General features: G+C 48.4%; 1 protein-coding gene across 6 annotated transcripts in view; it reads right to left on the bottom strand.

Annotated features, from left to right (window-relative positions):
* The window catches only part of ITGA9 (integrin subunit alpha 9), a 375,338-nt gene that overhangs the window by 284,775 nt on the left and 65,991 nt on the right, over window positions 1-24,572 (bottom strand). For all 6 annotated transcript variants that reach the window (XM_035278480.3, XM_035278481.3, XM_054247151.2 and 3 more), the window contains 5 exons: window positions 20,823-20,928; window positions 18,631-18,725; window positions 14,238-14,328; window positions 11,500-11,545; window positions 3,391-3,545 (listed from right to left, as the gene is read on the bottom strand). In XM_035278480.3, coding sequence (XP_035134371.3) covers window positions 3,391-3,545; window positions 11,500-11,545; window positions 14,238-14,328; window positions 18,631-18,725; window positions 20,823-20,928 — 493 coding nt within the window. The remainder of the gene's footprint in view (window positions 1-3,390; window positions 3,546-11,499; window positions 11,546-14,237; window positions 14,329-18,630; window positions 18,726-20,822; window positions 20,929-24,572) is intronic.

Raw genomic sequence — 24,572 nt, 5'->3', positions numbered from 1 at the left:
TGTGGTCTCCCATTTCTAAAGCAGGAAATGAAGAGGCCATTGGTGTCCCTTCTCTGTACACAGGCTTGAGCTCTGCCAGGTAGAGAAGAAGACACCAAAGGCACAAGACTAACATCAACTGCTTATGGCTCTCAAAACCGTCCTCAGACAGCAGGTCATGTGGCCGAAGATGCCGGCAGATGCCACAGAAGATACCGCCTCTGAACAGCGGTGCCTAGCCCTCCACGGGTATCTGTGTATTGCTTTGCCCAAATGCAGTCATCCTGTTAACAAACTGAGCCCAGGATATGCAGACATTGAGAGGTGCCTGGAAGGCCTGCCCAGGGCTGGCACTCATTCACCAGGCATTCCATGGACAAAGTCATCATCCACATGGTTCCTCTGCAGCTGCCAGCACAGAGAGTAGGAAGGCTGGTAACCCAGAGTCCCAGCCGTGGGTTCCTGATGTGAAGGCCTGGGAGATGACAGAGTTGGCCAGCACTCTCTGCTGAGCCTGGAGGGCACCTGTGTCCTGGAGGTGCCCATGCTTCCTCCATCTGAACACTGGAGACCTGACCCTCCCAACTGTGCAGAGCCAAGAGGCTGCCTTCCTTACTGAACTCTAGGATACCCCACCCAGAGCTGGACCCCCCACTGCTACCCGACCTTTCACCCCCACCTCATTTCCCGTCACATTTTATAAGGCCTGCCCATTTTCCTCCCCAAATGCTCTATTTCACTGCCAGCATAGTTTTTGGCAGATTTCTGCATTTCTCTCTACTGCAAACATTGAGCTATGAATGCCAGAGAAAGTGACAGAAAAATGTTGAGGATGAATGATTTTCTACATTGCCTTGTTATATTGAGATATCAAAATTCTCCCTTTAAGCCTGATTGCAGGGGAAACACACCCCAGAGTGTAAAGGGATGTTTGACTTTATCTATGAGTCCATGTGGCAGATGGAAGCTAGAAAAGGGAAGTTAATGGGAGGGTGCACTGGTGCTGAACGGGCCCCACCCCACCTAATGTCAGAGATCAGCCCGTTGCTCCACATTGCCCATGAGGTACCGTACAAGATCCCATCCAACCGCCTGCCTCTTCCACTCTACCCCAACACTTCTAGGGCTATGGCTGAGCCTAGACCTTCAATCTAATTGTGCTTAGCAGTCTGTGAAAGGCTCATGCGAAATGGGGCCCCAGAAAGGGCCACTGGTCAGAAACAGCACGAGGAGGCACTCACATCTCCGCTGCGCTCAGCTCATGAAACTTCAAATCAGAGTCTGCTCCATCACTTGTCTCAGGTTCTGAATCACTTCTGCTCTTTCATCTCGGCTCCTTCTCCTCTGCTCCAGCTAAACCCATTTACCTTCGCTTTCACAACACTGGTAAGTGAAAGCTATGTAACATTGCTTGAAGGCCAAAATGGCAGAAACTCTTTGTCACTCCCTTTAGAAGCTCCATGAGGGCAGGACTGTCATCTCCAGTGTCATCTCCTTTTAAGTTTCTGTGTTTGCCCTTTTTGAGAGTTCTAGAATAGTTTTCATGTGTATCAAACTGAATCTTCATTCTTTTAAAAAAAAATTTTTTTTTTTTTTAGATGGAGTTTCGCTCTTGTTACCCAGGCTGGAGTGCAATGGCGCGATCTCAGCTCACCAGAACCTCCGCCTCCTGGGTTCAGGCAATTCTCCTGCCTCAGCCTCCCGAGTAGCTGGGATTACAGGCACACACCACCACGCCCAGGTCATTTTTTGCATTTTTAGTAGAGACGGGGTTTCACCATGTTGACCAGGATGGTCTCGATCTCTTGACCTCGTGATCCACCCGCCTCGGCCTCCCAAAGTGCTGGGATTACAGGCGTGAGCCACCGCGCCCGGCCTAAAATGTGTTTTAACCAAGTCCAACTACATCATCAGTTGGCATTGGATAGAAGGCAGATCGCCTAATTATGTGGAGGGCACATGAGTCCCAGAACCATCAGAAAGCATTTTTCCTCAAGAATGCAGTATCTTAAACAATTAGGGAGGTGGTGAGAAATATCACAAGATCCAAATTCAACTCGTGGCTTCAACAACAGCTGTGTGATCTTGAGGGAACTACACAAGAGCTCACTGAGCTACACAAGAAAAGTTGTTAATCCTCCCTCCCTAACCAATGCCCACGTTTTAGTGTACATTTGATTCAATGTTGAAATTTTTAAGCTTGTTTTCAAAAACGATATATATAAATAAATATGTTTAATTGTTGAGTTTGTTCAATATACCTGAAGATCAAGAGAAACTGGCAATGAGACAGCCAAGAAGGATGGACATATTAAATAAAGTAGAATATTCAAGGTGCGGCTGAGGAATGAATTAGCTCATGTAAATGTTTTGGCACGAGTGGCATGCGTGTGCACACGTGTGCTCCAGAGCAGTACTTCTCAAATGTGCACAGGAGTCTTGTGGGGCGCTTGTGAAAATGCAGGTTCGGATTCAGAAGTTCAAAGCAGGGCCCAAAGTCCTGCATCTCTGACAAGCTCCCAGCAACGTTGGCACTGCTAGGCCAGGGGCTACACTGTAAGGAGCCAAAGGAGTCACCCATGACTTTAAAAATATCTAAGAACGTCAGTAGGTCCAGGTCCCTGCTGGTGTTTTTGTTTGCCTGGAGTTTTTCTATTATTAAATCAGCCTTTTAAACAAAAATGAAGCACCTATAATCTTCATAAAGCTCCAGACTCATTTCCTTCAGGTGACTACATGGTCTGAATTCTAATCAACACTGGCCCTATCTTGTTCCAGGGCTTAATCCAGTCTTTAGAGCTCGGCTAGCAAGTCGATTCTCCCCTAGTCAGACAAATGGCAGGGACAGTTACCAGCTGTCAGGGCAACGCCTGCCTCTTTTCAGTTCTGAGCTGCCAAAGCAGCACCCCTCTTTTAGAAACCTAAGCCTCTGTAACACCAGCGTCCCAATCCCACCGTCTGTCTTTGGCCTCCAATTCCATAGTAAATGGTATAAGCCCCCTGACATCTGGCTGATGCTACAAGCACAATGAGGAGCCTCCAAAGTCCCATCACTTCTGCCTTCCAACTGCTCTAATGTTCCGTAAGGGCCAGGCTGCAGGCAGTATAACTCCACCAGTCCCACAGGACCTGTGGTCCAATGAGGCTTCAGTCTGGCCCTCAAATATTTGAAGAAAGAATGCACGGGGTCCAACATTATTGGTCCTAGAGCTGGAGGTTGTGAGAAATTAGAAACGTGTTGATAAGCAGGAAAGAGAAGGGGAGGAACCTCCGAGGGAAAGGATGTCCAGCCTGTGTGCCTTCTGCCTGCAAAACCGGCTGGGAGGAACAGCGACAGGGAACATCTGAAGTATCTCACGAGCCCACTCCAGCTAAAAGTGTATCCTGAGGCCTCGCGTGGTGGCTCATTACCGATCTCTCCTGGAATGTGTTTGCCATGGAAACTGAAGCAGGTGGTGATGTTCAGGCAGTTGACAGGCTGCTGTCCGTCATGACACTGAGGCGCCGTGATGTTGATGGAGCCCGGGAGGAAGATGGAGACATCCACTGTAATGACAGGCCTCGCTCTGCAGGGCAAGAGAGGAAGGTGACTTAGGCGTGGTAAGGAGCAGCTCTCAGAACCAAACAGGAACTATATCAACAGGATGAATCCCAGGCCTTCAACCCAGCATTTCATTAAAGCGTGAAATATCCCAAGAGAGAAGGGCTAGTTTGTTCTCTGAGCATTTTTTTCTGGCTTTAGAAGTGGCATATTGCCTGGTAAATTAATAGTTAGCTTCCCAATAATAAAAGCAAGTTTGTTGTTAATAAAACACATCTGGTTGAAGCCATAAACGAACCACCAGATGTTGGGTAATTATTTAAAATTTTACCAATTAAGTATGATTTCCATTTTATTAGGGAGATAAGAATACATTTAAGAGGATTTCCCATAGCAAACGCCATGATTTGAGAAATAGATACATACTCGGGGATCCCCTGAAGCATTGGCTGCCACCATAAGCATGAACTGCAATGTGCTAGTCCCATCCAGTTGGTCAAACCTTCCCCTTCATTTATTTTCACCAATTCATTGGGGATTTTTTCTAAAAGAACTTGATTAGTGGAGTCCCAGCTGGTAATAGCAAAGTACTTCAGAGCAGAACTAAATGAAATTCAACAAACATCCACACACTCCTCCCTGCCATGCGCCATCCCAGTGCTTGATGAACAGACAGCATCCCTGGGCTCCCCAGGCCATTCCACAAAAACTAAGAGTAAATCAGGCTCCCGCTGCAGACATCTGCTCAGGAAGCCTTGGCCTAAGCTACCGCTCAAGCTTCTCCCCTCCAGGCCTCACGGAGACCTTTTTACCTCTAAAGAGCCCCAGCCTTCACACCACTGGGTTGGCATAATAAGATGATTATGGGCATTAGTGGCTGGAGAACAATGACCCTCATGTACAATGCTCCCTCAGAGCCAGGGTGATAGGGCGGGTGGGAATGATGACCCACACCAACTCCAAGGGAACACAGCCTTAGGGAAATCTGGGTGGACATGGAAGAGACATGAGGCACAGACGGGGTGAGGGGGGCGCCCCCGCTGCCACCATGCCGGGAGATCGGGTCAACAGAGAAGCAGTGGAACTGTGGGATCCCCAGAGCAAATCTGGCTGCAGGACAAACGGAAGTCAGACAATAACAGTGCCTCAAAGGAGGCCAACACCTCAGGCTTTCCATTTTCTTCTGGGTTCATCCTTAGAGGACACTGGAAATACATCAAAAAGTGGGTAACTTACCCCTGGCCAGTGTGATCATGCAGATCCCAATGGACACCCTATAAAACCCTATCAATGTGGCCGGGCGCGGTGGCTCACACCTGTAATCCCAGCACTTTGGGAGGCTAAGGCGGGTGGATCATGAGGTCAGGAGATCAAGACCATCCTGGCCAACAAGGTGAAACTCCATCTCTACTAAAAATACAAAAAAATTAGCTGGGCACAGTGATACGTGCCTGTAGTCCCAGCTACTCAGGAGACTGAGGCAGGGGAATTGTTTGAACCTGGGCGGCAAAGGATGCCGTGAGCTCAGATCATGCCACTGCACTACAGCCTGGGTGACAGAGCAAGACTCCGTCTCAAAAAAAAAAAAAAAAAAAAGGCAACCCCGCCTTTAGCAGCCAGCTCAAGAGTTCCCACCCCAGGAAGCCTTCGCTAGTACTCCTGACAGTTGGGCACCCTCCCACTCTGTGCTTCCAGCTCTGTACACATGCCTCTGGCCCCCACTTACCAAGGAGAACAGTCACTGTCTATTCCAAACCTGCCCCACCAGCCTGCAGCACCCCCAAAGGGCTGGGATCTGGTAAATTCATCCTCCCGTTCCCATAATAAATGTGCACATCCCCAGGGGCCACATCGTCAGGGAGAAGGTCGAGTCCTCCTCTCACAGAAGAGTTCTGCAGAAGACAATGTGGCGGGCAGGAAACAGACGTGGGCAGCGCAGACACAGTGACCTCAGTGGAAGTGGGAAAAACAGTATCCTTTGAAATGGACCACAGGGACCCTCACAGGTACATCGCCTTCCCACAGCTGCCAGATCAGTTCCATTAAACCTTTTTGTTTCAACTCCAAGTATTGTTTCTGGACGAAGATAAGCCCAGAAATCTTTCAGAGGCCCCTCTGATCACTTCCTGTGACCTCCCATGTCGGAGCACCAGGTGCCTATCACCCTGACACAGGTCCTGCCCCCCGAGCTAATCCAAGGGAAGCAAACTTCCTGAGGGCAGAGGGGGCCAGCCACACTCCTGGGGGCAGGAGAGACTGTGTCTCCCAATCCCTCCTACAAATGTGCCAGCCTCTGAGATAAAGCAAAGGGGCACCCAAGGACAGCACTGCAAGCGCTTTCAGTGCTTTTTAAAGAAGCGGGCAGCTGGAACACTTCTCCCTGACGGCCGGCAGTTCAAATCCTGACACTTCACTTCCAGGTAAATAATACAACCGGTGAGGATGCCCTCTGATGTGCTGTTCAAGGTGCCCTGGCCTTCTGCAGGGCAAGGACAGATAAAGAGCCTTCACCCCTGGTGACACTGTTAGGCTTCTGAGCCAGCCCTGTGGCCACCTACCTCCAGGGAGCTAATTTGGGGTCATATAATTGAAAGCCTCAGCCAGGTTTTCTCTTAGCTGCTGCCCAGGGCATTCCTAGCCCACATACCTCTGGCCTCCTGCCCTTAGGACAGTTAGGACTGATGGGCAGTGCATATCTACGTGTGCATGCACGTGCGTGGTCTCCGAGCTCTCCCTGCTTTTCTAGTCCCACCCAAAACCTAAAGCAACTCAAAATCTGATTGTCAGGCCAGGCCGAGCCAAGCCAGGGCCCTACTTAGTAGTCAGCTGATGCCTCCAGGCCTCCTAGTTCACTGCTGCTCAGCTGAATCCCAGGACTTTATCAACTGCAGCCCCTGCAGACACCCAGCCTGCTGGCCTGTCAGACCTGCTCAGCAACCCCTTTGCCTGCCCCACCTTGCTCCATCTCTGAGGAACTCCAGCTTGTCTTTGAAGCCTTCCCCACTCTCCCTGATTCCCATGTCCTCCTGGAATAGACCAGGGTGGGTACCCCGTTTCATCCTCATCCGCATACCAGATGGAACCTCGCCCTGACCTTATTCCTATCTTGGGGCCTGGCTCAGAAGATGAGGGCCCCTCACCCCCAGCCCGTGAAGCAGATTCCATCACTCTCACCAACCGCATCCCTGACCCCTGGAGCAGCCTCCCATCCTCCTCTTGTCTCTTCAACCTCTCCAGGCCCCTTGTGGGTAGGCATAGGGTCAGGGCATCAGGGTTCACACAGATGAGGGTGAAGATGAAAGTGACCACCTCTAATCTCTTCCAAGAGAGTGAGGGACTTGGGAGACCAGCACATGGCTCAAAGACGTTCTTGGCCTAATCACTGACCCAGAGCCTCCCATCCTTCAAACACCTCCTGAATTACCTGCTGGTCCCATTTGCCCCTTTGCAGCCAAGCTTCTGGAGAGGCAGTCAAGAGTCACTGTCTTTTCTTGCTTCTTCCTTCACCCACCCACAGTCACCTGGCTTTTGCCCCATCACTTCTCTAGAGCCACCACGGCCAAGGGCACCCCTGACCTCCCCCTCCACCTCCAACAAGTCTCAGGCCTCACTCTGCTTGGCCCTTTCTGCTGACCTTGACACCACTGCCCAACCAAGTAACCCTGTTTTTTTTTGAAACGGAGTTTCTCTCTCGTTACCCAGGCTGGAGTGCAATGGTGCGATCTCGGCTCACCGCAACCTCCACCTCCTGGGTTCAGGCAATTCTCCTGCCTCAGCCTCCTGAGTAGCTGGGATTACAGGCACGCGCCACCATGCCCAGCTAATTTTTTGTATTTTTAGTAGAGACGGGGTTTCACCATGTTGACCAGGATGGTCTCGATCTCTTGACCTCGTGATCCACCCGCCTCGGCCTCCCAAAGTGTTGGGATTACAGGCGTGAGCCACCGTGCCCAGCCCACCCTGCCTTACAATCCTCACAGCACCTGCCCCCATCAAGAATCACCTTCCCTTTTATATTAATAAGCCCTGCATGTCCCTGGTCTCCTCACCCATGAAATGGGGATAACACCCCCACTTACATCATGGATTGTTAAGAAGACTAAGAATTATCATGTGTTCTGTCAACAAGAGGCTGGATGAACAAACTCACTGATATTCAGTCAAAGGAATGCTACCCAGTAAGGGGAAAAACAAGCAATACGCCAACATGAATGAATCTCAAAGGCAACACCCTGATTGAAAGAGGCCAGAAACAAGAGTCCATGCTGTATATTCCCATCGATGTGAAATTCTAGAATGGGCAAGATGCATCTAGGGTGACACAAGTCAGAACAGTAGTTGTCTCTCAGGAGAGGGGTGTGACTCGACGGAGGCACAAGGAAACTCTGCGGTGACAGAAGTGTTCTTTATCGTGGTGGGTGGTAGTCACACAGTATATGCAGTGGTCAAAACTCATGGAGCCATACACTCAAATTGGTGCATTTTACTGTATGCAAATTCTACCTTAATATAAAAAGAAAACAACAAAGAATGAACACACATGAAGAGCTCACACCGTGCCAGGCATGCTATAGCAGCTTACCATATTGGTTGCATTATTATTCACTTGCAAATGGCTCCCCAGCTATAATCTAAGGTCAGGGGCTAGGTCAGGTTCCCCATCAAATCCCCCATATCTGATGTGTGGCTGCATCTCGAAAGGTTAATACACTTTAGCCAAATGAATAAGAGAATGGATTACCAGGACCACGACATCCCTACATGCTCCTCTACAGCTGCCGTGGCCTGACCGCTCTTCCTGGGCCTTCTCTTGGCCTCTTGCACAGGGCAGGGCTCCCCAGGCTCTCTCCTAGGTCTCTCACTCAGGGCAGGGCTCCCCATTCTCTCTCCTAGGTCTCTTGCTCAGGGCAGGGCTCCCCAGGCTCTCGCCTAGGTCTCTCCCTAGGGGCAGGGCTCCCCAGGCTCTCTACTAGGCCTCTTCTCTTGGTAGGCGCTCTCCCTGGGGTTCTCCTAGGCCTCTTCTCTTGGTAGGCGCTCTCCCTGGGGTTCTCCTAGGCCTCTTCTCTTGGTAGGCGCTCTCCCTGGGGTTCTCCTAGGCCTCTTCTCTTGGTAGGCGCTCTCCCTGGGGTTCTCCTAGGCCTCTTCTCTTGGTAGGCACTCTCCCTGGAGTTCTCCTAGGTCTCGTCTCTTGGTAGGCACTCTCCCTGGGGTTCTCCTAGGTCTCTTCTCTTGGTAGGTACTCTCCCTGGGGTTCTCCTAGGCCTCTTCTCTTGGTAGGCGCTCTCCCTGGGGTTCTCCTAGGCCTCTTCTCTTGGTAGGCACTCTCCCTGGGGTTCTCCTAGGCCTCTTCTCTTGGTAGGCACTCTCCCTGGGGTTCTCCTAGGCCTCTTCTCTTGGTAGGCGCTCTCCCTGGGGTTCTCCTAGGCCTCTTCTCTTGGTAGGCGCTCTCCCTGGGGTTCTCCTAGGCCTCTTCTCTTGGTAGGCACTCTCCCTGGAGTTCTCCTAGGTCTCTTCTCTTGGTAGGCACTCTCCCTGGGGTTCTCCTAGGTCTCTTCTCTTGGTAGGCACTCTCCCTGGGGTTCTCCTAGGCCTCTTCTCTTGGTAGGCGCTCTCCCTGGGGTTCTCCTAGGCCTCTTCTCTTGGTAGGCACTCTCCCTGGGGTTCTCCTAGGCCTCTTCTCTTGGTAGGCGCTCTCCCTGGGGTTCTCCTAGGCCTCTTCTCTTGGTAGGCGCTCTCCCTGGGGTTCTCCTTGAAGAATTTTATGCTTGTCCCTGTTGAGCTCCAACTCACCAGATTCAACCCTTCAGCCCAGGCTGGAGGCTGGGGTCTCCCACCCACTGTGTAACTGCCTTGCTTTACTTCACATCCATATGTGAGCAAACCCCTGGAGAAGGCTGCCCCTCACCATGGAGAGAAAAAGAAAAGCCCCTTTGGATTGAAGCTCACAGCAGAAAGACTGAAAAACACAAGAAGGGTGAGAGAGCAGAGTCTATATGATGGGCCTCCAGCCAGATGGCCCCGGTTTTAAGGGGGCCTGTTTTCAACTGTGAAAAGTTGAGGAGCGTGTTTTGTTTGAGAAGAATCCTGACAAGCCAAAGTAAGGTGCTCAGGATCAGGAAGAGAGCGAAGAAGACATGAAGGCACCCAGCAGAGCAACTGGCTTCACAATCTACCCTGTCATCTGGAGACAGAGGCTGTGTTACCCAGAGGAAGGGCTGATAAAGAAAGTGAAAATCCAGTCACCTGGGAAATAATTACAGGAACCAGGGAGGCCTTATCTTAGGGAAGTCACCACTTAGGGTACTCAATTGCCGCCTTCAGATACGGGAGGGCTGCTATGTAAAAGACACAAGCCCGAGAAGCAGAATTTTAGGGAGGCAAATTTAACCCAATTTACATAAAACTTGCTAACATTTGTTAAGCAGTTAAACCAGGCATTGTTCTGAACTTTTTTTTTTTTTTTTGAGATGGAGCCTTGCTCTGTCACCAGGATAGAGTGTAGTGGTGTGATCTCAGCTCACTGCAGCCTCTGCCTACCGGGTTCAAGCAATTCTCCTGCCTCAGCCTCCTGCATAGCTGGGACTACCGGTGTGCACCACCATACCCCGCTAATATTTGTATTTTAGTAGAGATGGGTTTTCACCATGCTGGCCAGGATGGTCTCGGTCCCTTGACCTCGTGATCTTCCCGCCTCAGCCTCCCAAAGTGCTGGGATTACAGGCGTGAGCCACTGCGCCCAGCCTGAACATTTTGCATGTACTGCAGATGGTCCCTGACTTATGATGGTTCAACTTACGATTTTTCAACTTGACAACCGTACGAAAGCCATAGGAATGCAACACACTCGACTTACAATGAAGCTACATCTGGGTAAAACCGTCCTCAGTTGAAAATACATTTTGACTTAGGATGGGTTTATCTGGAAATAACCCCATCCTAAGTCGAGGAGCATCTGTATTGCTGTCCTGGCCAACAGAGGAGAATCCTGAAACAGAAAGGTCAGGGGACTTGCCCAGGAAAGTCACCTACTTAGGGCAGAGTCAGGGTTTGAACCCGGCCACCCAGTCCCTGAGTTCCCACTCAGCCTCAAGGCTCTTCTTCCTCTTCAATAATTCAAGATTTAACGTTTCCCCGGGGCAAGCTGGTTCCCTTAGAAGTAACTGGGCTCCCACTCATGGGCACCTCGCTCCAACAGGAGGCTGTGTGGCCCTGCAGTGCAGACCCACAGAAGATACTGCTGAATAAGGATCTGGGCTGTGGAACTACATGGCCTCTGGGATCCCTTCCAGCTCCGAGATTCTACTAGTCTATTTTAGAAAGTTCTGCCATCAGGTTATTAACAAAACCTAAGAATTGGCTCCCACTCCTAAGTGTAACTCTGCCTCCTCTGACTCATACAGCTAGAAATACTTGGAGAGGGTTCACAGATGGTGGCGGAGGCCCACTGGCCTTTGCAGGAAAAATCCAGACTGCACGGGCCTCAGCAAGCTCTGGGCCTCAGCTCACGTCTCTCAGCTCTGCTGCCAACAGGGAATGACATGCTGTCTAATGGGCAGGAGGCTCCCGGTCCCTGGGGTGCTGCAGAATGACTACAGGTGAGAAAGCAGGTGTACAGATGAAGAGACAGAATGAACAGTGCTTCCCAGCACCCACAGGAAATAATAAAGTTTTTGTATGGCACATTATGGAAGGTTCTTGGCCAAAGGCAAATAGCTTTAGGGCTTAAGAGTTAGGCTACCCCAATCCCTACCTAGAAGCTCCCAGGATGCTATCATCTCATACCTACAAGCCATTCAAGGCCACAGCTCGAATCTCTGGGAGAGGGAATAATTAGAATGAGAAAATAAAGTAGCATTTCCACTTAGTAAGCACCTCCAGCCGACAAGGAACAGGACAGAGGGAAGAGCCCATGAATGGCGAATGGCTCCATCCCTCCCCGTGAACAGCACAATCCAAGGAGCAAGGGTGATGCCTCTCACCTCAGAAGAACCACGCTGTCGGACATGAAGGCTCCAACAGTGACATCTGAAATGAGAAGTTTATAGCGTTCAGAAACTTACCGAAGCCCCTACCCAGCCGCCCCCTGGAAGGGCACTCTGCAAGGATGGAGGCCCAGCCTGGAGGCCAGAGAACCCTCTGATGGCCACTGTCTAGGCTACACAACAATGTAGTAAGAATGGAAGCCACACTCTCCAACGTGGGGGCCAACTACACAGGCTAGTGAGGCCTTGAAACGTGGCTGGTCTCAGTGGAGAGGTGCTGTAAGTATAAAATACACTATGCTTTTCAAAGACCCAGTATAGAGAACCATTAGCGACCTCACTAATAACTTTCATATTGGTTTTATGTTGAAATGATATGTTGGCTATATTGGGCTAAAAACATTATTAAAATTCATTGTTTTATCTTTTTATGTAATTACTGGAATATTTTAGATTACACATATGGTTTATACTTCTTTCGACATCAGTGAATTAGAGAACGTGACCCTTGGAAAATGCTCTAGGTTCTGAAGTACATGGAGTCATCACCCTCCACCCCTGACTCTATGTGACCCGAGCATCTCACGGTATGTCTGTAAAATGAAGATAACTATCCCCTGGACCTTCTTCAAAAGCTGACAATATTTCATTACATTTAAATCAGAAAATATTTATTAGTCATTATGTAACATTCATTAATGTTACATAACTCACTAGATTTATAGTAAATATTAAAAAAACATATGAAATTAGATATTTAAGTCAGAAAATTTATGAAAATACTTGTTAAGCTATAAACCAAGACCCTGGTTTAACTGGTAATGTTTGTTCCTAAATAACTTTAATTTAGGAAGTACTTACTCTTCCAGTGGTTCTATGCCTTTCTCCCACCACCGCAACCCGGCGATATAAATCCCTGGCCTGAGTTCCCACTACTGCTTCACAGAGCCAAGCTTCTGAGTCCAAGAGGGTCTCGATCTGTACATCACTAAATGCACTGAGCATCTACATGATGCCCTCATTCAGGAAAAACAAAAGGCAAATCCACAAATTACAGTGTTCCTACAATGCCTCCACTTGGGTGTATTTATTAATTTTGTTTCCAGTTGTCTTTTTAAATTAGCCGTATGTTTGAAAATAAAAGAATCTGATAAATGTGTCAATTTCCTTATAAAAACACAAGATGAGAAATTCAGATTTGTTGTGAACAGTGAACACCTTGCTCACCTCACATTTACAGAAAAGCAGCGGAACCACTGGGAAGGCTGGGTCCCCCGTGCCCTGCAGGCTCTGGGCAGTCCCTCACATCGAATCTCAGCATCCTTGTCTATAAAATGGGGGAAACACCCTATCCTACTTACCTGCTGGGGTCACTGTGAGATGTACATTGCATATGGAAGCATTTTGTACATATTAAATGCTAAACCCATATAAGATACTATTTGGGGGTGGCCACAAATTGCCCAGAACAAGAACTGCTTTCTCAAAGTTAAAAAGACCCACGAGGATCTATCTTGGGACAAAAGCTTCAACAGTGACTTCTTTTTTTTTTGAGACGGAGTTTCGCTCTTGTCACCCAGGCTGGAGTGCAATGGCACGATCTCGGCTCACCGCAACCTCTGCCTCCTGGGTTTAGGCAATTCTCTTGCCTCAGCCTCCCGAGTAGCTGGGATTACAGGTGCGCGCCACCATGCCCAGCTAATTTTTTGTATTTTTAGTAGAGACGGGGTTTCACCATGTTGACCAGGATGGTCTCGATCTCTTGACCTCGTGATCCACCCGCCTCGGCCTCCCAAAGTGCTGGGATTACAGGCGTGAGCCACCGCGCCCGGCCAACAGTGACTTCTTTCTATTCCCACTCTTCCTCCTGGCTCTGTAGTTTTGAGGGATGTCAAAACTTCTATCTATACAAAAATACACAAATGTGATGTCCTCATATAAGACTGCACTCGTTTTCTTAAATTTTAGTGGAAAGAAATGTTTCTCAAAAGAAAGCTGTGTACAAAATTCAGAGAAATGTTTCCTGAATTCCATGACCTTTCTGGATGTTTCCAAATTCTTACAGTTGTTTCCTCACCTTACGCCACTCCATCCAGAAACACCTGAAGAACCACTACTCCACCACCCAGGCAATTTGACCTAAGCCAGGTATCACTTGGGGTTGGGTTTGAAATCGTGTCCTTTCATCCAGTTAGCCACAACCACCACAGGTATTAATTCACCCCAAAGCCAAGCCAAGCCAGCTTCGGATAGTGAAAGTCTACTTGTGTCCACGCACAAGAGGACATGGTTTTCTTTTTACTCCAAACCTTCCTCAATAATTTTCTTTCAAGAGTAAGGGCAAGAGACACGGTTGGGGGGATGCTGCTCCTTTTCCCTCCAAGAGTAAGAAGTCTTTGAATATGGTTAAGTGCAAAGGAAAACAGGAGGTTTCACTATTCACAATTTTAGATGTGGCCAGTGCTTTTCTTCAATAGAATTACTGCCACAGAAACCACTATAAAAATCCACCCTCCTGGTGCTAAGCCCTTCAGAGTAGATCATTTTAAAACTCCAAAATAAATGTCAACATTATTTTCACCTTAAAATTGAACACCAGGCAAAACACCCTATTCTATTGTGTGAACTGTCCTAATCCTAAATGGATGTGATGATTGCTAACCAGACTGAAAATTATTCTACTTCATGCATTTATCTTCATTTATCTCACGTGCCCTTAAAGAAAAACAGCTTACCAGGATAGCCATTCCCATCCATATCAATCCCTCCCGATATGGACTGGCCAAACATCCGGAGCACTGGATTTATCTTCCGCCCAGACAGTTTCTGAAACAGATAATAGGGAAATGGAGTCACAGAAAAGGTCCACAGTCACAAATAAGAACTGTGACTGCTTTGTTCCAGCTTCCCTAGGACACTTGGCCTTAAAGTTGTGGAAAGAAAAAAAAAGTAATCCTAATGTGATCAGCAAGTCTTTCGCAGACAGTTGAAGACCACATACTCCTTTATTACGACTTGCCTTGGCCAAATGTCATCGTTTAAAAATTTGTCTAAGTTGTGTGCTAATGAAAAAATCCACCTAGACTACTGTGATAATGTTTTGACATGTTGAAGTTCAAAATGGATAAAGTTTAACTTCCATTCCTAATGGAGGTTCTGTTTGTTTTTACACAAGTGTCGCTGGCTGAAATTCTAAGAACATATTTACCTTCTATCTTTCTTCCCAAATATGTACTAAGTATTTAACACCCCGCTCCTAAGAGGTACACATTACACAGACTTTCCCTAGACAGACAGGTAATTAACATGTCTAACTGGAAAAGATGGCCATGTGGAAACTTCCTCTCCATCCAGCCAACCAGATCTATAGATTCTGGAGCTTTGCAAACAGGAGTGAACAGTTTTACCTAGTAAATCTAGAACTCCACGGTCCTGAACCTCCTTAAACTGTAGGAAATCTAAAAAACTCAGCTGAAGAAGATGCCCTCCCCTCTAAAAGACAGCCCCCTCAACTAACCAGAGCTTACAACTTCACCATGAGACACACTTGCATCTATGCTTACTTTTTTTTTAAAAAAATGAAACTTTCTTTTTTTTTTTTTTTTTAAGAGATGGAGTCTTGCTCTGTTGCCCAGGCTAGAATGCAATGGCACAATCACAGCCCACTCCTGGGCCTAAGTGATCCTCCTTCCTCAGCCTCCAAGTAGCTGGGACTACAGGCATGCTTCAGTATACCCAGCTCTTTCATGTTTTGTCACACAGGATCTCGCCACGTTGCCCAGGCTGGTCTCAAACTCCAAGCCTCAAACTATGTACCTGCCTCAGCCTCCCAGGGAACTGGGATTTCAGCCACCACTCCTGGCTGTGCTCACTTTTCATTCATCATTGAGTTCATCACATGCCCACACAGGCAGCACTGATTCAACAATATTTGTGGTACAAACAGCCTTTGTTGCACACTGAAGCTGTGCATAACATTCTTGTGACACAGTTCCTCACAAAGATACTGAACTTCCTGAATCAGAAATGTCCCATCTTCTGGGGTATGACCTACTCCTTCTGCCTTTATCTGCACGATCCCCTCGGGGAGGCTTATCTCCTGATGCCCTCCCTGTGGAGGATAAGAGAAATGCTTCGTTTTCAAAGCACAACAGAACCAGGTTCCCAGATATCTAGGGGCTCACTCTGACTTTCTTTCCTTACCCTTCTCTTTACTGAGTCATCCTGCAGAGAAGTCAGGAAGGCAGGGAGTGGGGAGTTTCCACAGGATCTACAGATGGAGGCACCAGGGATGCCCCCTGACCCCAGCTGCTGATAACTGCAAATAACCCTCCTAGAAGTGATCAGAGAGGGCTGCCTGCCATCCTCAGTTAAGCCATCCAACAGGAAATGTGCAGGCATCAAAGTACAAATAAGAACACTGCAGGAAACACTAAAGAAATGTTTCACGCTAACCCGCAGAGTCCTACATCCCACAAGGCTCTGTCTAAACAAACATGTCTGTGTGTCTGCACACTTCTTAAAAGCCATGTTTTGAAGCAGACCCTCTTGGCTCTGAAGTCCAAGAACTCTAGCAGCAGCCTGCCCTGGGTCTACATTTCTAAGGTGTATGCTGTGGCTGCGACGAGGGGGAGAGTGAAGGGGTGGTCCATCTGGGGGTGGTGATGCAGGCTTAAGTTATTCCACAGACATCTGCAGGCCATTATGCTATAAAGCCAAGAAGATAAGTCTGCCCAGTGCTAATAACCCTAAATGAAAACCAGGAGCCCTGGAAACCTCCACTTGACCAGGTTTCTATGCCGTGTCCCTTACAGCAAGAGAAGGATCACAGGGGCTACCACATGCCCAGAGGGCTCTCAAATTGGGAAAGGCACACGAGGATCTCAAAATCAACACACTCCTTGGTAAACTCAAGAGAGAGTTCAAGAGCAATGAGGAAGAAGTGTAGGCCCGGATCTCACAATTTACCCAGCAGAAATAATACCAATCTGGGCCAAAGCAAAGCGATTCCACCGCCCAGAGTTGCTTCTGATCCCTTCCTCTAGTTCCCCCACATGATGCCTGCTCTGGCCAGGACCTGGGCCTGCAAGAATCTGCCATGAAAGGATTGCTTTTCCATTTAAATCACTGCCCTTATCATATACATATTAGCAGCTTGGAAAAGTATAATCATGGTTGCTTCTTTGTCTTTTTCATTAAGGGCCCAAAAGCACTTCTCTTTGTCACAGCGAAGGAGCCTGCCTGCATGCTGACAAAGGCAGGCTGGTCCAGCTGCTATCCCTGCTTCCTACTGAAGACGCTCCATGCTGACCACAAGAGTTATACTGTAGCTCTCTGCAGGGATTCCACCCAGCAACCAAACAAAACACTGGAGGGCCCTGGAGGAGGGGAGGCCAGGGTCTCCCACAGGCTGCCCCCTGTGTGATCAGCTTCCGAGGTCCAGGAAAACAAGCTTCCCGGAGGGTGCATGCAGAATGACCTTGACCACCGCCCGAGCACGGGGCTCCGTGTCACACTGGGACGAGCATCCCTGACAGCCTAGGGCAGCTCTTGTGACTCAGATGTGGCCCCCAAACTTTGCCCAAACCCCTTCCTCCTGCCTTGTGGGCTGAATAGCCAAAGAGTGCATTAACCCCACCGTTACATATTCCTAATGAAAAGAGGACGGTCTGGATAGATAAATGCCCCTCAGACTATGCATGCCTCATGGCAAAATAGTTTCCGTATTTGTACCCTTCCCTCCTGAGCTTCTGAGGGCTCTTTCTCGCAATCTGGAGTTGAGAATGGTGGTGACAGTCAAAGTTGCAGGCATCAGACTGGCAAAGGTGCTGTGGCCATACTGCCACTTGCGACCTCGGGCAAGTTCAATGACGTCCCTGGGCCGTAGTCACCTCAGAGGTAAACAGTGGATAATAAACGGACCATCTCATGGCTGCTGTAAGGACTAAAGATAAAGGGCAGAGCACACACCCACAAACAGTCCCTCCTCTTCCCAGTGCCGCCCTAAGCCCTGTCTCCTGCAGGTGAAGCACTGGGCTCAGCAGGAGGCCAGCAGAGAGGGGATCTGAAGCAGGAATGACAACAAACCAGCCTGCCACCTTTAATTAGCTTATCTCCATCTGCCACAAGGACAATTATTCATGTAGAAGTTGTACTTATATTTACATGCTGCCTCTTAAAATTTAAATGTAAATACATACATGCGAGCAGGAAGTAGTTAGGACGTAATAAGTGTTCAAGAAATAAATATTTGTTGCTGGAAATTTCTGTGTGTGTCCCCTTCTGTCTCTGACCCACTGGGAGCAAGACCTGAGCCAGTGCCACTCCACACGCAGACATCCTCAAATATCCTGACAGTGCTTCTGCTAAGAGCATGACTTCCTTTTTTCCCATGGGCTGGGCTTGACACCATCAGCAAGATTGAACACCAAGCTGATACGGCAAAAAACAGAACTCACCACTTCCATTTTCCCAGGCCTGGGGTGCAAGGGCAGAGTCCTAACCGGCTCCTGGTTTTAAGGCCAGTTGGGACAGCAGCCTATGAGCAGTTTCATGCCTCTCCACCATGGACCACTGTCCTTCTAGATAGTATTTAAAAACATATTGCCTTGGCTTAGCATAGATGGTTGACAAAGGAGTCACCAAAAAGAGAAAGCTTCCCTTCTTTTCTTAAATAAGACCCTCCATCTTTTTTGCAACATCTCATATTTCCTTTTGCTGTTGCTTCCCCCCACACACACTTGATTTTGTTCTATTCTACATTTGAGATTTCTATTTTGTGTTGAACTTGCTGCTTTTTTTCATATTGAAAAGATAACATTGCCCCAAGAGCCAAAAATAAATGGGAATGGAAAAATAAATAAATAAATAAATGGCTCTAAGAGTTGAAAATTATCTTCTTTAGGCAAAATGCACCCCTGAGTATGAGCAAACTGGAATTCTAAGAATGCTTTTCTTAGTATTTAATAAGCAATATTCATTGTGTCTTTCACTAAAAGGTGGGAAGGTCAAGGCCAGAAAGATGTTGTTTTTCTTTGTACCTCCAGGGCATGGTGCATAATGAAGGTTCCATACATGTTTGTTGAATGAATGTATGAACAGTTGCCATATCACTCCCATGCCAATTACCATTGAGTACTGAGGGACTATCCCACCGGCATCACCATGATAGATATAGACCGCCCCTGCGAAGTCGTCCTCCTTGGGTGCACCAATGGCCACATCTGAGGGAAGAAAGACAGCTATGGGTTAAAAAGCCACATGGATAATATAAGCGCAGCTTCCTGAATTCTGGTTATCTTGTTCGAGCCCCTGGATACCAGAAACTCTTGGTTGTTGATTGTTCAAGCATTAATTTAGACACATGATCCCCTAGCAGAAAAAAATGTAGGCCTGGTGTGGTGTGGTTCCTGCCTGTAAACCCAGCATGTTGGGAGTCCAAGACGGGCAGATTGTCTGAGGTCAAGAGTTCAAGACCAGCCTGGCCGACATCACAAAACCCCATCTCTACTAAAAATACAAAAATCAGCTGGGCATGGTGGCACACACTTATAGTCTCAGCTACTCTGGAGACTGAGTCAAGAGAATCACTTGAACCCGGGAGGCAGAGGTTTCAGTGACCCGAGATTGTGCCACTGCACTCCAGCCTGGGCAGAGCAAGAGACTCCATCTCAAAAATAAAAGTACAGCAAAGACTATAGAAGCTAAGAGTTTAATTCCAAAAAAGTTTCTACCTTCTGCTCATAAGAAAAATCACTGACCCATCCAATAAGATAAATGCAAATATAATCTACCTGCCCTAATTTCCATAAGGGAGAATTCCATAGACAATGGTGATTGCATAACTGAGAAAGTCAACTCTATTCCTGGGTGAAGGAAACGTAGAGAAGGGCATTCACCTCACACACAAGAAACATTCCTCTGACAAACTGGTAACTCCTAGAACAAAGCCCAGAGCTTCCTAACTTTTCCCCTTGCTTCTAACAAAGCCATGTGTCTTCAGAAGCGAGGCCAAAGGGGAGGAAAATGAAGCCTTCTGTGGCAGCGGTAGGAGGTACTGAAGACGTCTGGATGGCTGGCCCGGGCAAGGAATGCCCCACCTCCACCACCATATTCCCTGGTGACGTGGCTGCTCCACCTCCCGACGTCTGTATGCTGTGTGTGCAGCGAGGAGAAGAGGCTCAGACAAGACAGAGAGAGAGAGGCCGAGAGGCTGTGAGGAGCACTGCTGTCCAAACAGACCTAGGTACATACGCCTCCATGCCTGCCAAGACACACACACACACACACACACACACACACACACTACATATGCCTCCACGCCTCCCAAGACACACACACACACACACACACAAACTACATATACCTCCACGCCTCCCAAGACACACACACACACACACACACACAAACTACATATACCTCCATGCCTCCCAAGACACACACACACACACTACATGCCTCCACGCCTCCCAAAACGCACACACACACAATTACATATGCCTCCACACCTCCCAAGACACACACACACACACTCTATATATGCCTCCATGCCTCCCAAAACACACACACACATGCACACACACACTACATATGCCTCCACGCCTCCTGACACACACACACACACTACATACGCCTCCATGCCTCCCAAGACACACACACACACACGCACACACACTCTATATATGCCTCCATGCCTTCCAAAACACACACACACACATGCACACACACACTACATATGCCTCCATGCCTCCCAAAACACACACACCCACACACATGCACACACACTACATATGCCTCTACGCCTCCCAAGACACACATACACACACACACACACACACACACTCTCACAGTTTCAAAAGGCAACCCAGCTGCTGCCATAATCAGGGAGATGTCTAGGTCTCTAATTCTCTCCTCACTCATTTCCCCATCTACATGGTAGTGTGTCATGGAGCATCGAAGGCTCAGAAACAAGGAGAGTTGGTGGCAGGAGGAAGCTGTCCAAGCTTCTCTGCCATAAGAAGCCCCAGATGGACCACTCTCAAGGTTTGCTCCCATGCAAACAACAAAGAACACTGAGCTGGTGAGAAGGGATTACACAGAGGCAAAACTCCAGTGGGCTGGAAGCTCGACCCTGAGTGTCCACACAGACAGCATCTCCAAGAGCGTCCTCTCTCCCCACAGCACACTGATGGGCCTTTGGAGTGGGCCCGGAGACCAGGAGCAAGCCAGTGGAGACAGACAGTCGGAGGAGAGGCTGCCCCTCCAAAGCTGAGCCACGTGCTGCAGCTGGAGGGCCCCGAGAACCTGGAGCACTCGCTCACCTAAGAAGCCATCGTCGTCCAGATCATCCAGGCTGGCAATGGTCTCTCCAAAGTGCGCATTGTAGGCACTATCCCCGGTCAGAGTCAGCTGCTCCTCAAGGGCTCCCTGGGAAACAGGATGGAGGAGAAAATGGAAAACAAAACAAAAACAAATAGAACAAACCATAAAAACAATTAAAGAACCAGAGCTTGAACGCTTCCCTGCTAGTGCACGCTCATCGACAGGAAACACCTGGGCAGAATCGCAGGAACCAAGCTGCTCCCTCCTGCTGGCAAAGTGAGTCCCTTTTACCTGCTCAACAGGATGGTCTCCCATAGCCTGAGACGCATTTTCAGGGAAGGAGAATGTCATGGCAGCCAGTGACTACACCTCCTCCTTGTCCTAATGCTCTATATAAAAGCAAACCTCCCCAGCCACCTGTCCCCAGTGTGCTCTCAGCTTTCCTTAGGGGACAGCATTTTCCCCAATGTTATTCTAAAAGGGCATACATGTTTCTATTGTTTTCTTTCCTGTGTCTTTTGGTGCAAGTTTATAAAGATGTTTTACAAGGCGCATGCATAAATCATCCTGATACAGGGAGTCATGGTTCAGAAAATCCAAGCACCCAGTTGTTCTTGGCCAGGGGGTGCTGTGGTGGCAGACATCGCTGTGCCTATTACTCATGCATGGCTCAGGTACGAATTTCCAGAGAAAATTCTAATCATCAGAGGGAGGGGTCAATGGTGTACAAAGGCAAGAAAAGTCACCTGACTTTGGGGGAAAAAGTCATACCCAGTCTCACCCCAAATCACTGGCACGTGAATCCCCCAGCCCCTTCCGTGAGGGTCTGGCTTTTACCACGACCAGGTCTTCTTTTTCACTTTAACACAATTTACAACTTGAAAACAATCAAGGTATGATGATTTCTTGGGTCAATGAAACCTCCACCCCAAAACACAAATACGCATTCATTTCTTTCTCTCAGTGTGGTGGGGAAGAGGAGAGGAACACCAGCAACTGATTGCTGCTATGCACCAGGCACCGTAGGGCCTGCTCCTCATTTAAATCACACAGCAACTCTATAAGGAAAATCTTACGATGGCTCTCACTTTACAGATAAGGAAACTGGGCCACCAATTTCAAGCTGTTTGTCCACATCACACAGGCTAGGATGTGGCAAAACCAAGATTCAAACTCAGGTCCACCTTCCTCCAAAGTCAGCATTTTCCCCTCCTCCACACTGCCTTCCGATCTTTATTCAAATGGCTAAAATTCAACAGAAACGAGAATACCCTGGTACTCAGAATAACCACACAACATCAAGAAACGCTGGTTGGCACGGGGTGTGTGGGTACACTGTGCCCAAGGAGGTCTGGGGGGAATTCTTGTGCTTCAAGAGTCGACCTCCTGGCAGGGTGCACTAGCTCACGCCTGTAATTCCAGCACTTAGGGAGGCCAAGGTGGGCAGATCACCTGAGGTTGGGAGTTCAAGACCAGCCTGACCAACATGGAGAAACCCCATCTCTACTAAAAACACAAAATTAGTCAGGCAATACGGCACATGCCTGTAATCCCAGCTACTTGGGAGGCTGAGGCAGATCGCTTGAACCCAGGAGGCAGAGGTTGCTGTGAGCTGAGATTGCACCATTGCACTCCAGCCTCGGCAACAAGAGCAAAACTCAGTCTCAAAAAAAAGAAAAAGAAGAGTTAAAGAATCCACCTCCTGATTTAGACAGTCTGGCTGTTGGACCTGACTCCCACACAAATGTCTCAGTCTCCTGCAAATGTAACAGCAGGCACCATTGAATATCCCCTCATGTCTCCCTGCACCCTGCCCTGACTTCCTGGAATGTCAGTGCGGATGCAGGTGACAAGGGCTCCTGCAACAGGTACCAATAAGCACCTTCCCTCCCAGGTATTGTATTTTTTGAGAATCAGAGTCACTTTCTCGCCAAGGCTGGAGTGTAGTGGTGCAATCATAGCTCACTGCCACCTCCAACTCCTGTGCTCAAGGGATCCTCTCACCTCAGCCTCCTGGATAGCTAGGACTACAGGCAACCACCACTGTACCTTGCTTGTTGGCTTGTTGACTAATTGATTAACTGATTGATAAGCTCTGTCTGTCACCCAGGGTGGAGTACAGTGGCATGATCACGACTCACTGCAGCTTCCACTGTCTGGACTCAAGCAATCCTCCCACCTAGGCCTCAGCTGGGACCACAGGCAAGCACCACCACACCTGGCTGATATTTTTTGTTTTTTGTTTTTTATACTTTAAGTTCTGGGGTACATGTGCAGAACATGCAGATTTGTTACATAGGTATACACGTGCCATGGGGGTTTGCTGCACCCATCAACCTGTCATCTACATTAGGTATTTCTCCCAGTGCTCTCCCTTCCCTAGCCCCCCAGCCCCCGACAGGCCCGTGTGTGATGTTCCCCTCTTTATGCCCATGTGTTCTCACTGTTCGACTCCTACTTATGAGAACATGCAGGGTTCGGTTTTCTGTTCCTGTGTTAGTTTGCCGAGAATGATGGTTTCCAGCTTCATCCACGTCCCTGCAAAGGACATGAGCTCATCCTTTTTGAAGGCTGTATAGTATTCCACCATGTATATGTGTCACATTTTCTTTAACTAGTCTATCCTTGATGAGTATTTAGGTTGGTTGCAAGTCTTTGCTATTGTGAATAGTGCTGCTATAAACATACATGTGCATGTGTCTTTATAGTAGAATAATTTATAATCCTTTGGGTATTCACCCAGTAACGGGATTGCTGGGTCAAATGGTATTTCTGGTTCTAGATCCTTTTTTGTGTGTTTTTAGTAGAGATGGCGTTTCACCATGTTGTCCAGGCTGGTTTTGAACTCCTGGCCTCAAGTGAGCCTCCTGCCTTGGCCTCTCAAAGCCTCTCGGTTTTAGATCTGCCTTTAGATGCTGCCTGAAGAGCCTGAAAACCTCAGAGGCAACACAAGGCTCTGACAGTCCCTGGTTCTCCTTTCACTGCTTCCTCCTTTCTGGCACCTGCCCACTTATTACAGCGAAACCGCTGCCCTCTCCCGACTGGGATACCTAGCATCTCATACACTCTTAACAGTACACTTTGACTGGCTTTTTTTTTTTTATTAGAAAAGTATTACATTTTCAGTATCTGGTAGATGTTTAGATAAAACTAAACAGAGCGCCGTTATTCACATTCCCTATGTATCTGGCATATTTTTAAGAACTGGTTGTACACGCAGTTTTTATACTGTTTTTCAAGTGATTATCTCATCAGCATTTTCCGATGTTGGAGAAAAGGCAGGCAGCACCAGACGTTTTCTATGAACCACCTCCCTCCTATTGGATACTTGTACTTCTGGATCCTGGAAAGACTGCTTTCTCACTGGTCTCCTGCCTCCACAATGCACTGCTGGCCCCCAACCCAGCCCCCACCCACTCCCCCACACCAGCTGCAGAAGGCCAGAGGCATCTTTCTGTCCCTGTTACGTCCCTTTCATGATTCTGCAGAATAGGGAACATCAAAATTATTGGCCGGGCATGGTGGCTCACATCTGCAATCCCAGGGAGGCCAAGGAGGACAGATCACTTGAGGCCGGGCATGGTGGCTCACATCTGCAATCCCAGGGAGGCCAAGGAGGACAGATCACTTGAGGCCGGGCATGGTGGCTTACATCTGCAATCCCAGGGAGGCCAAGGAGGACAGATCACTTGAGGCCGGGCATGGTGGCTCACATCTGCAATCCCAGGGAGGCCAAGGAGGACAGATCA

The sequence above is a fragment of the Callithrix jacchus genome, chromosome 17 (assembly GCF_049354715.1).
Source record: "Callithrix jacchus isolate 240 chromosome 17, calJac240_pri, whole genome shotgun sequence".
Lineage (NCBI taxonomy): Eukaryota > Metazoa > Chordata > Mammalia > Primates > Cebidae > Callithrix > Callithrix jacchus.
Note: the sequence above shows the minus strand (reverse complement) of the source record. Positions and strands in the feature narration are given on the sequence as shown.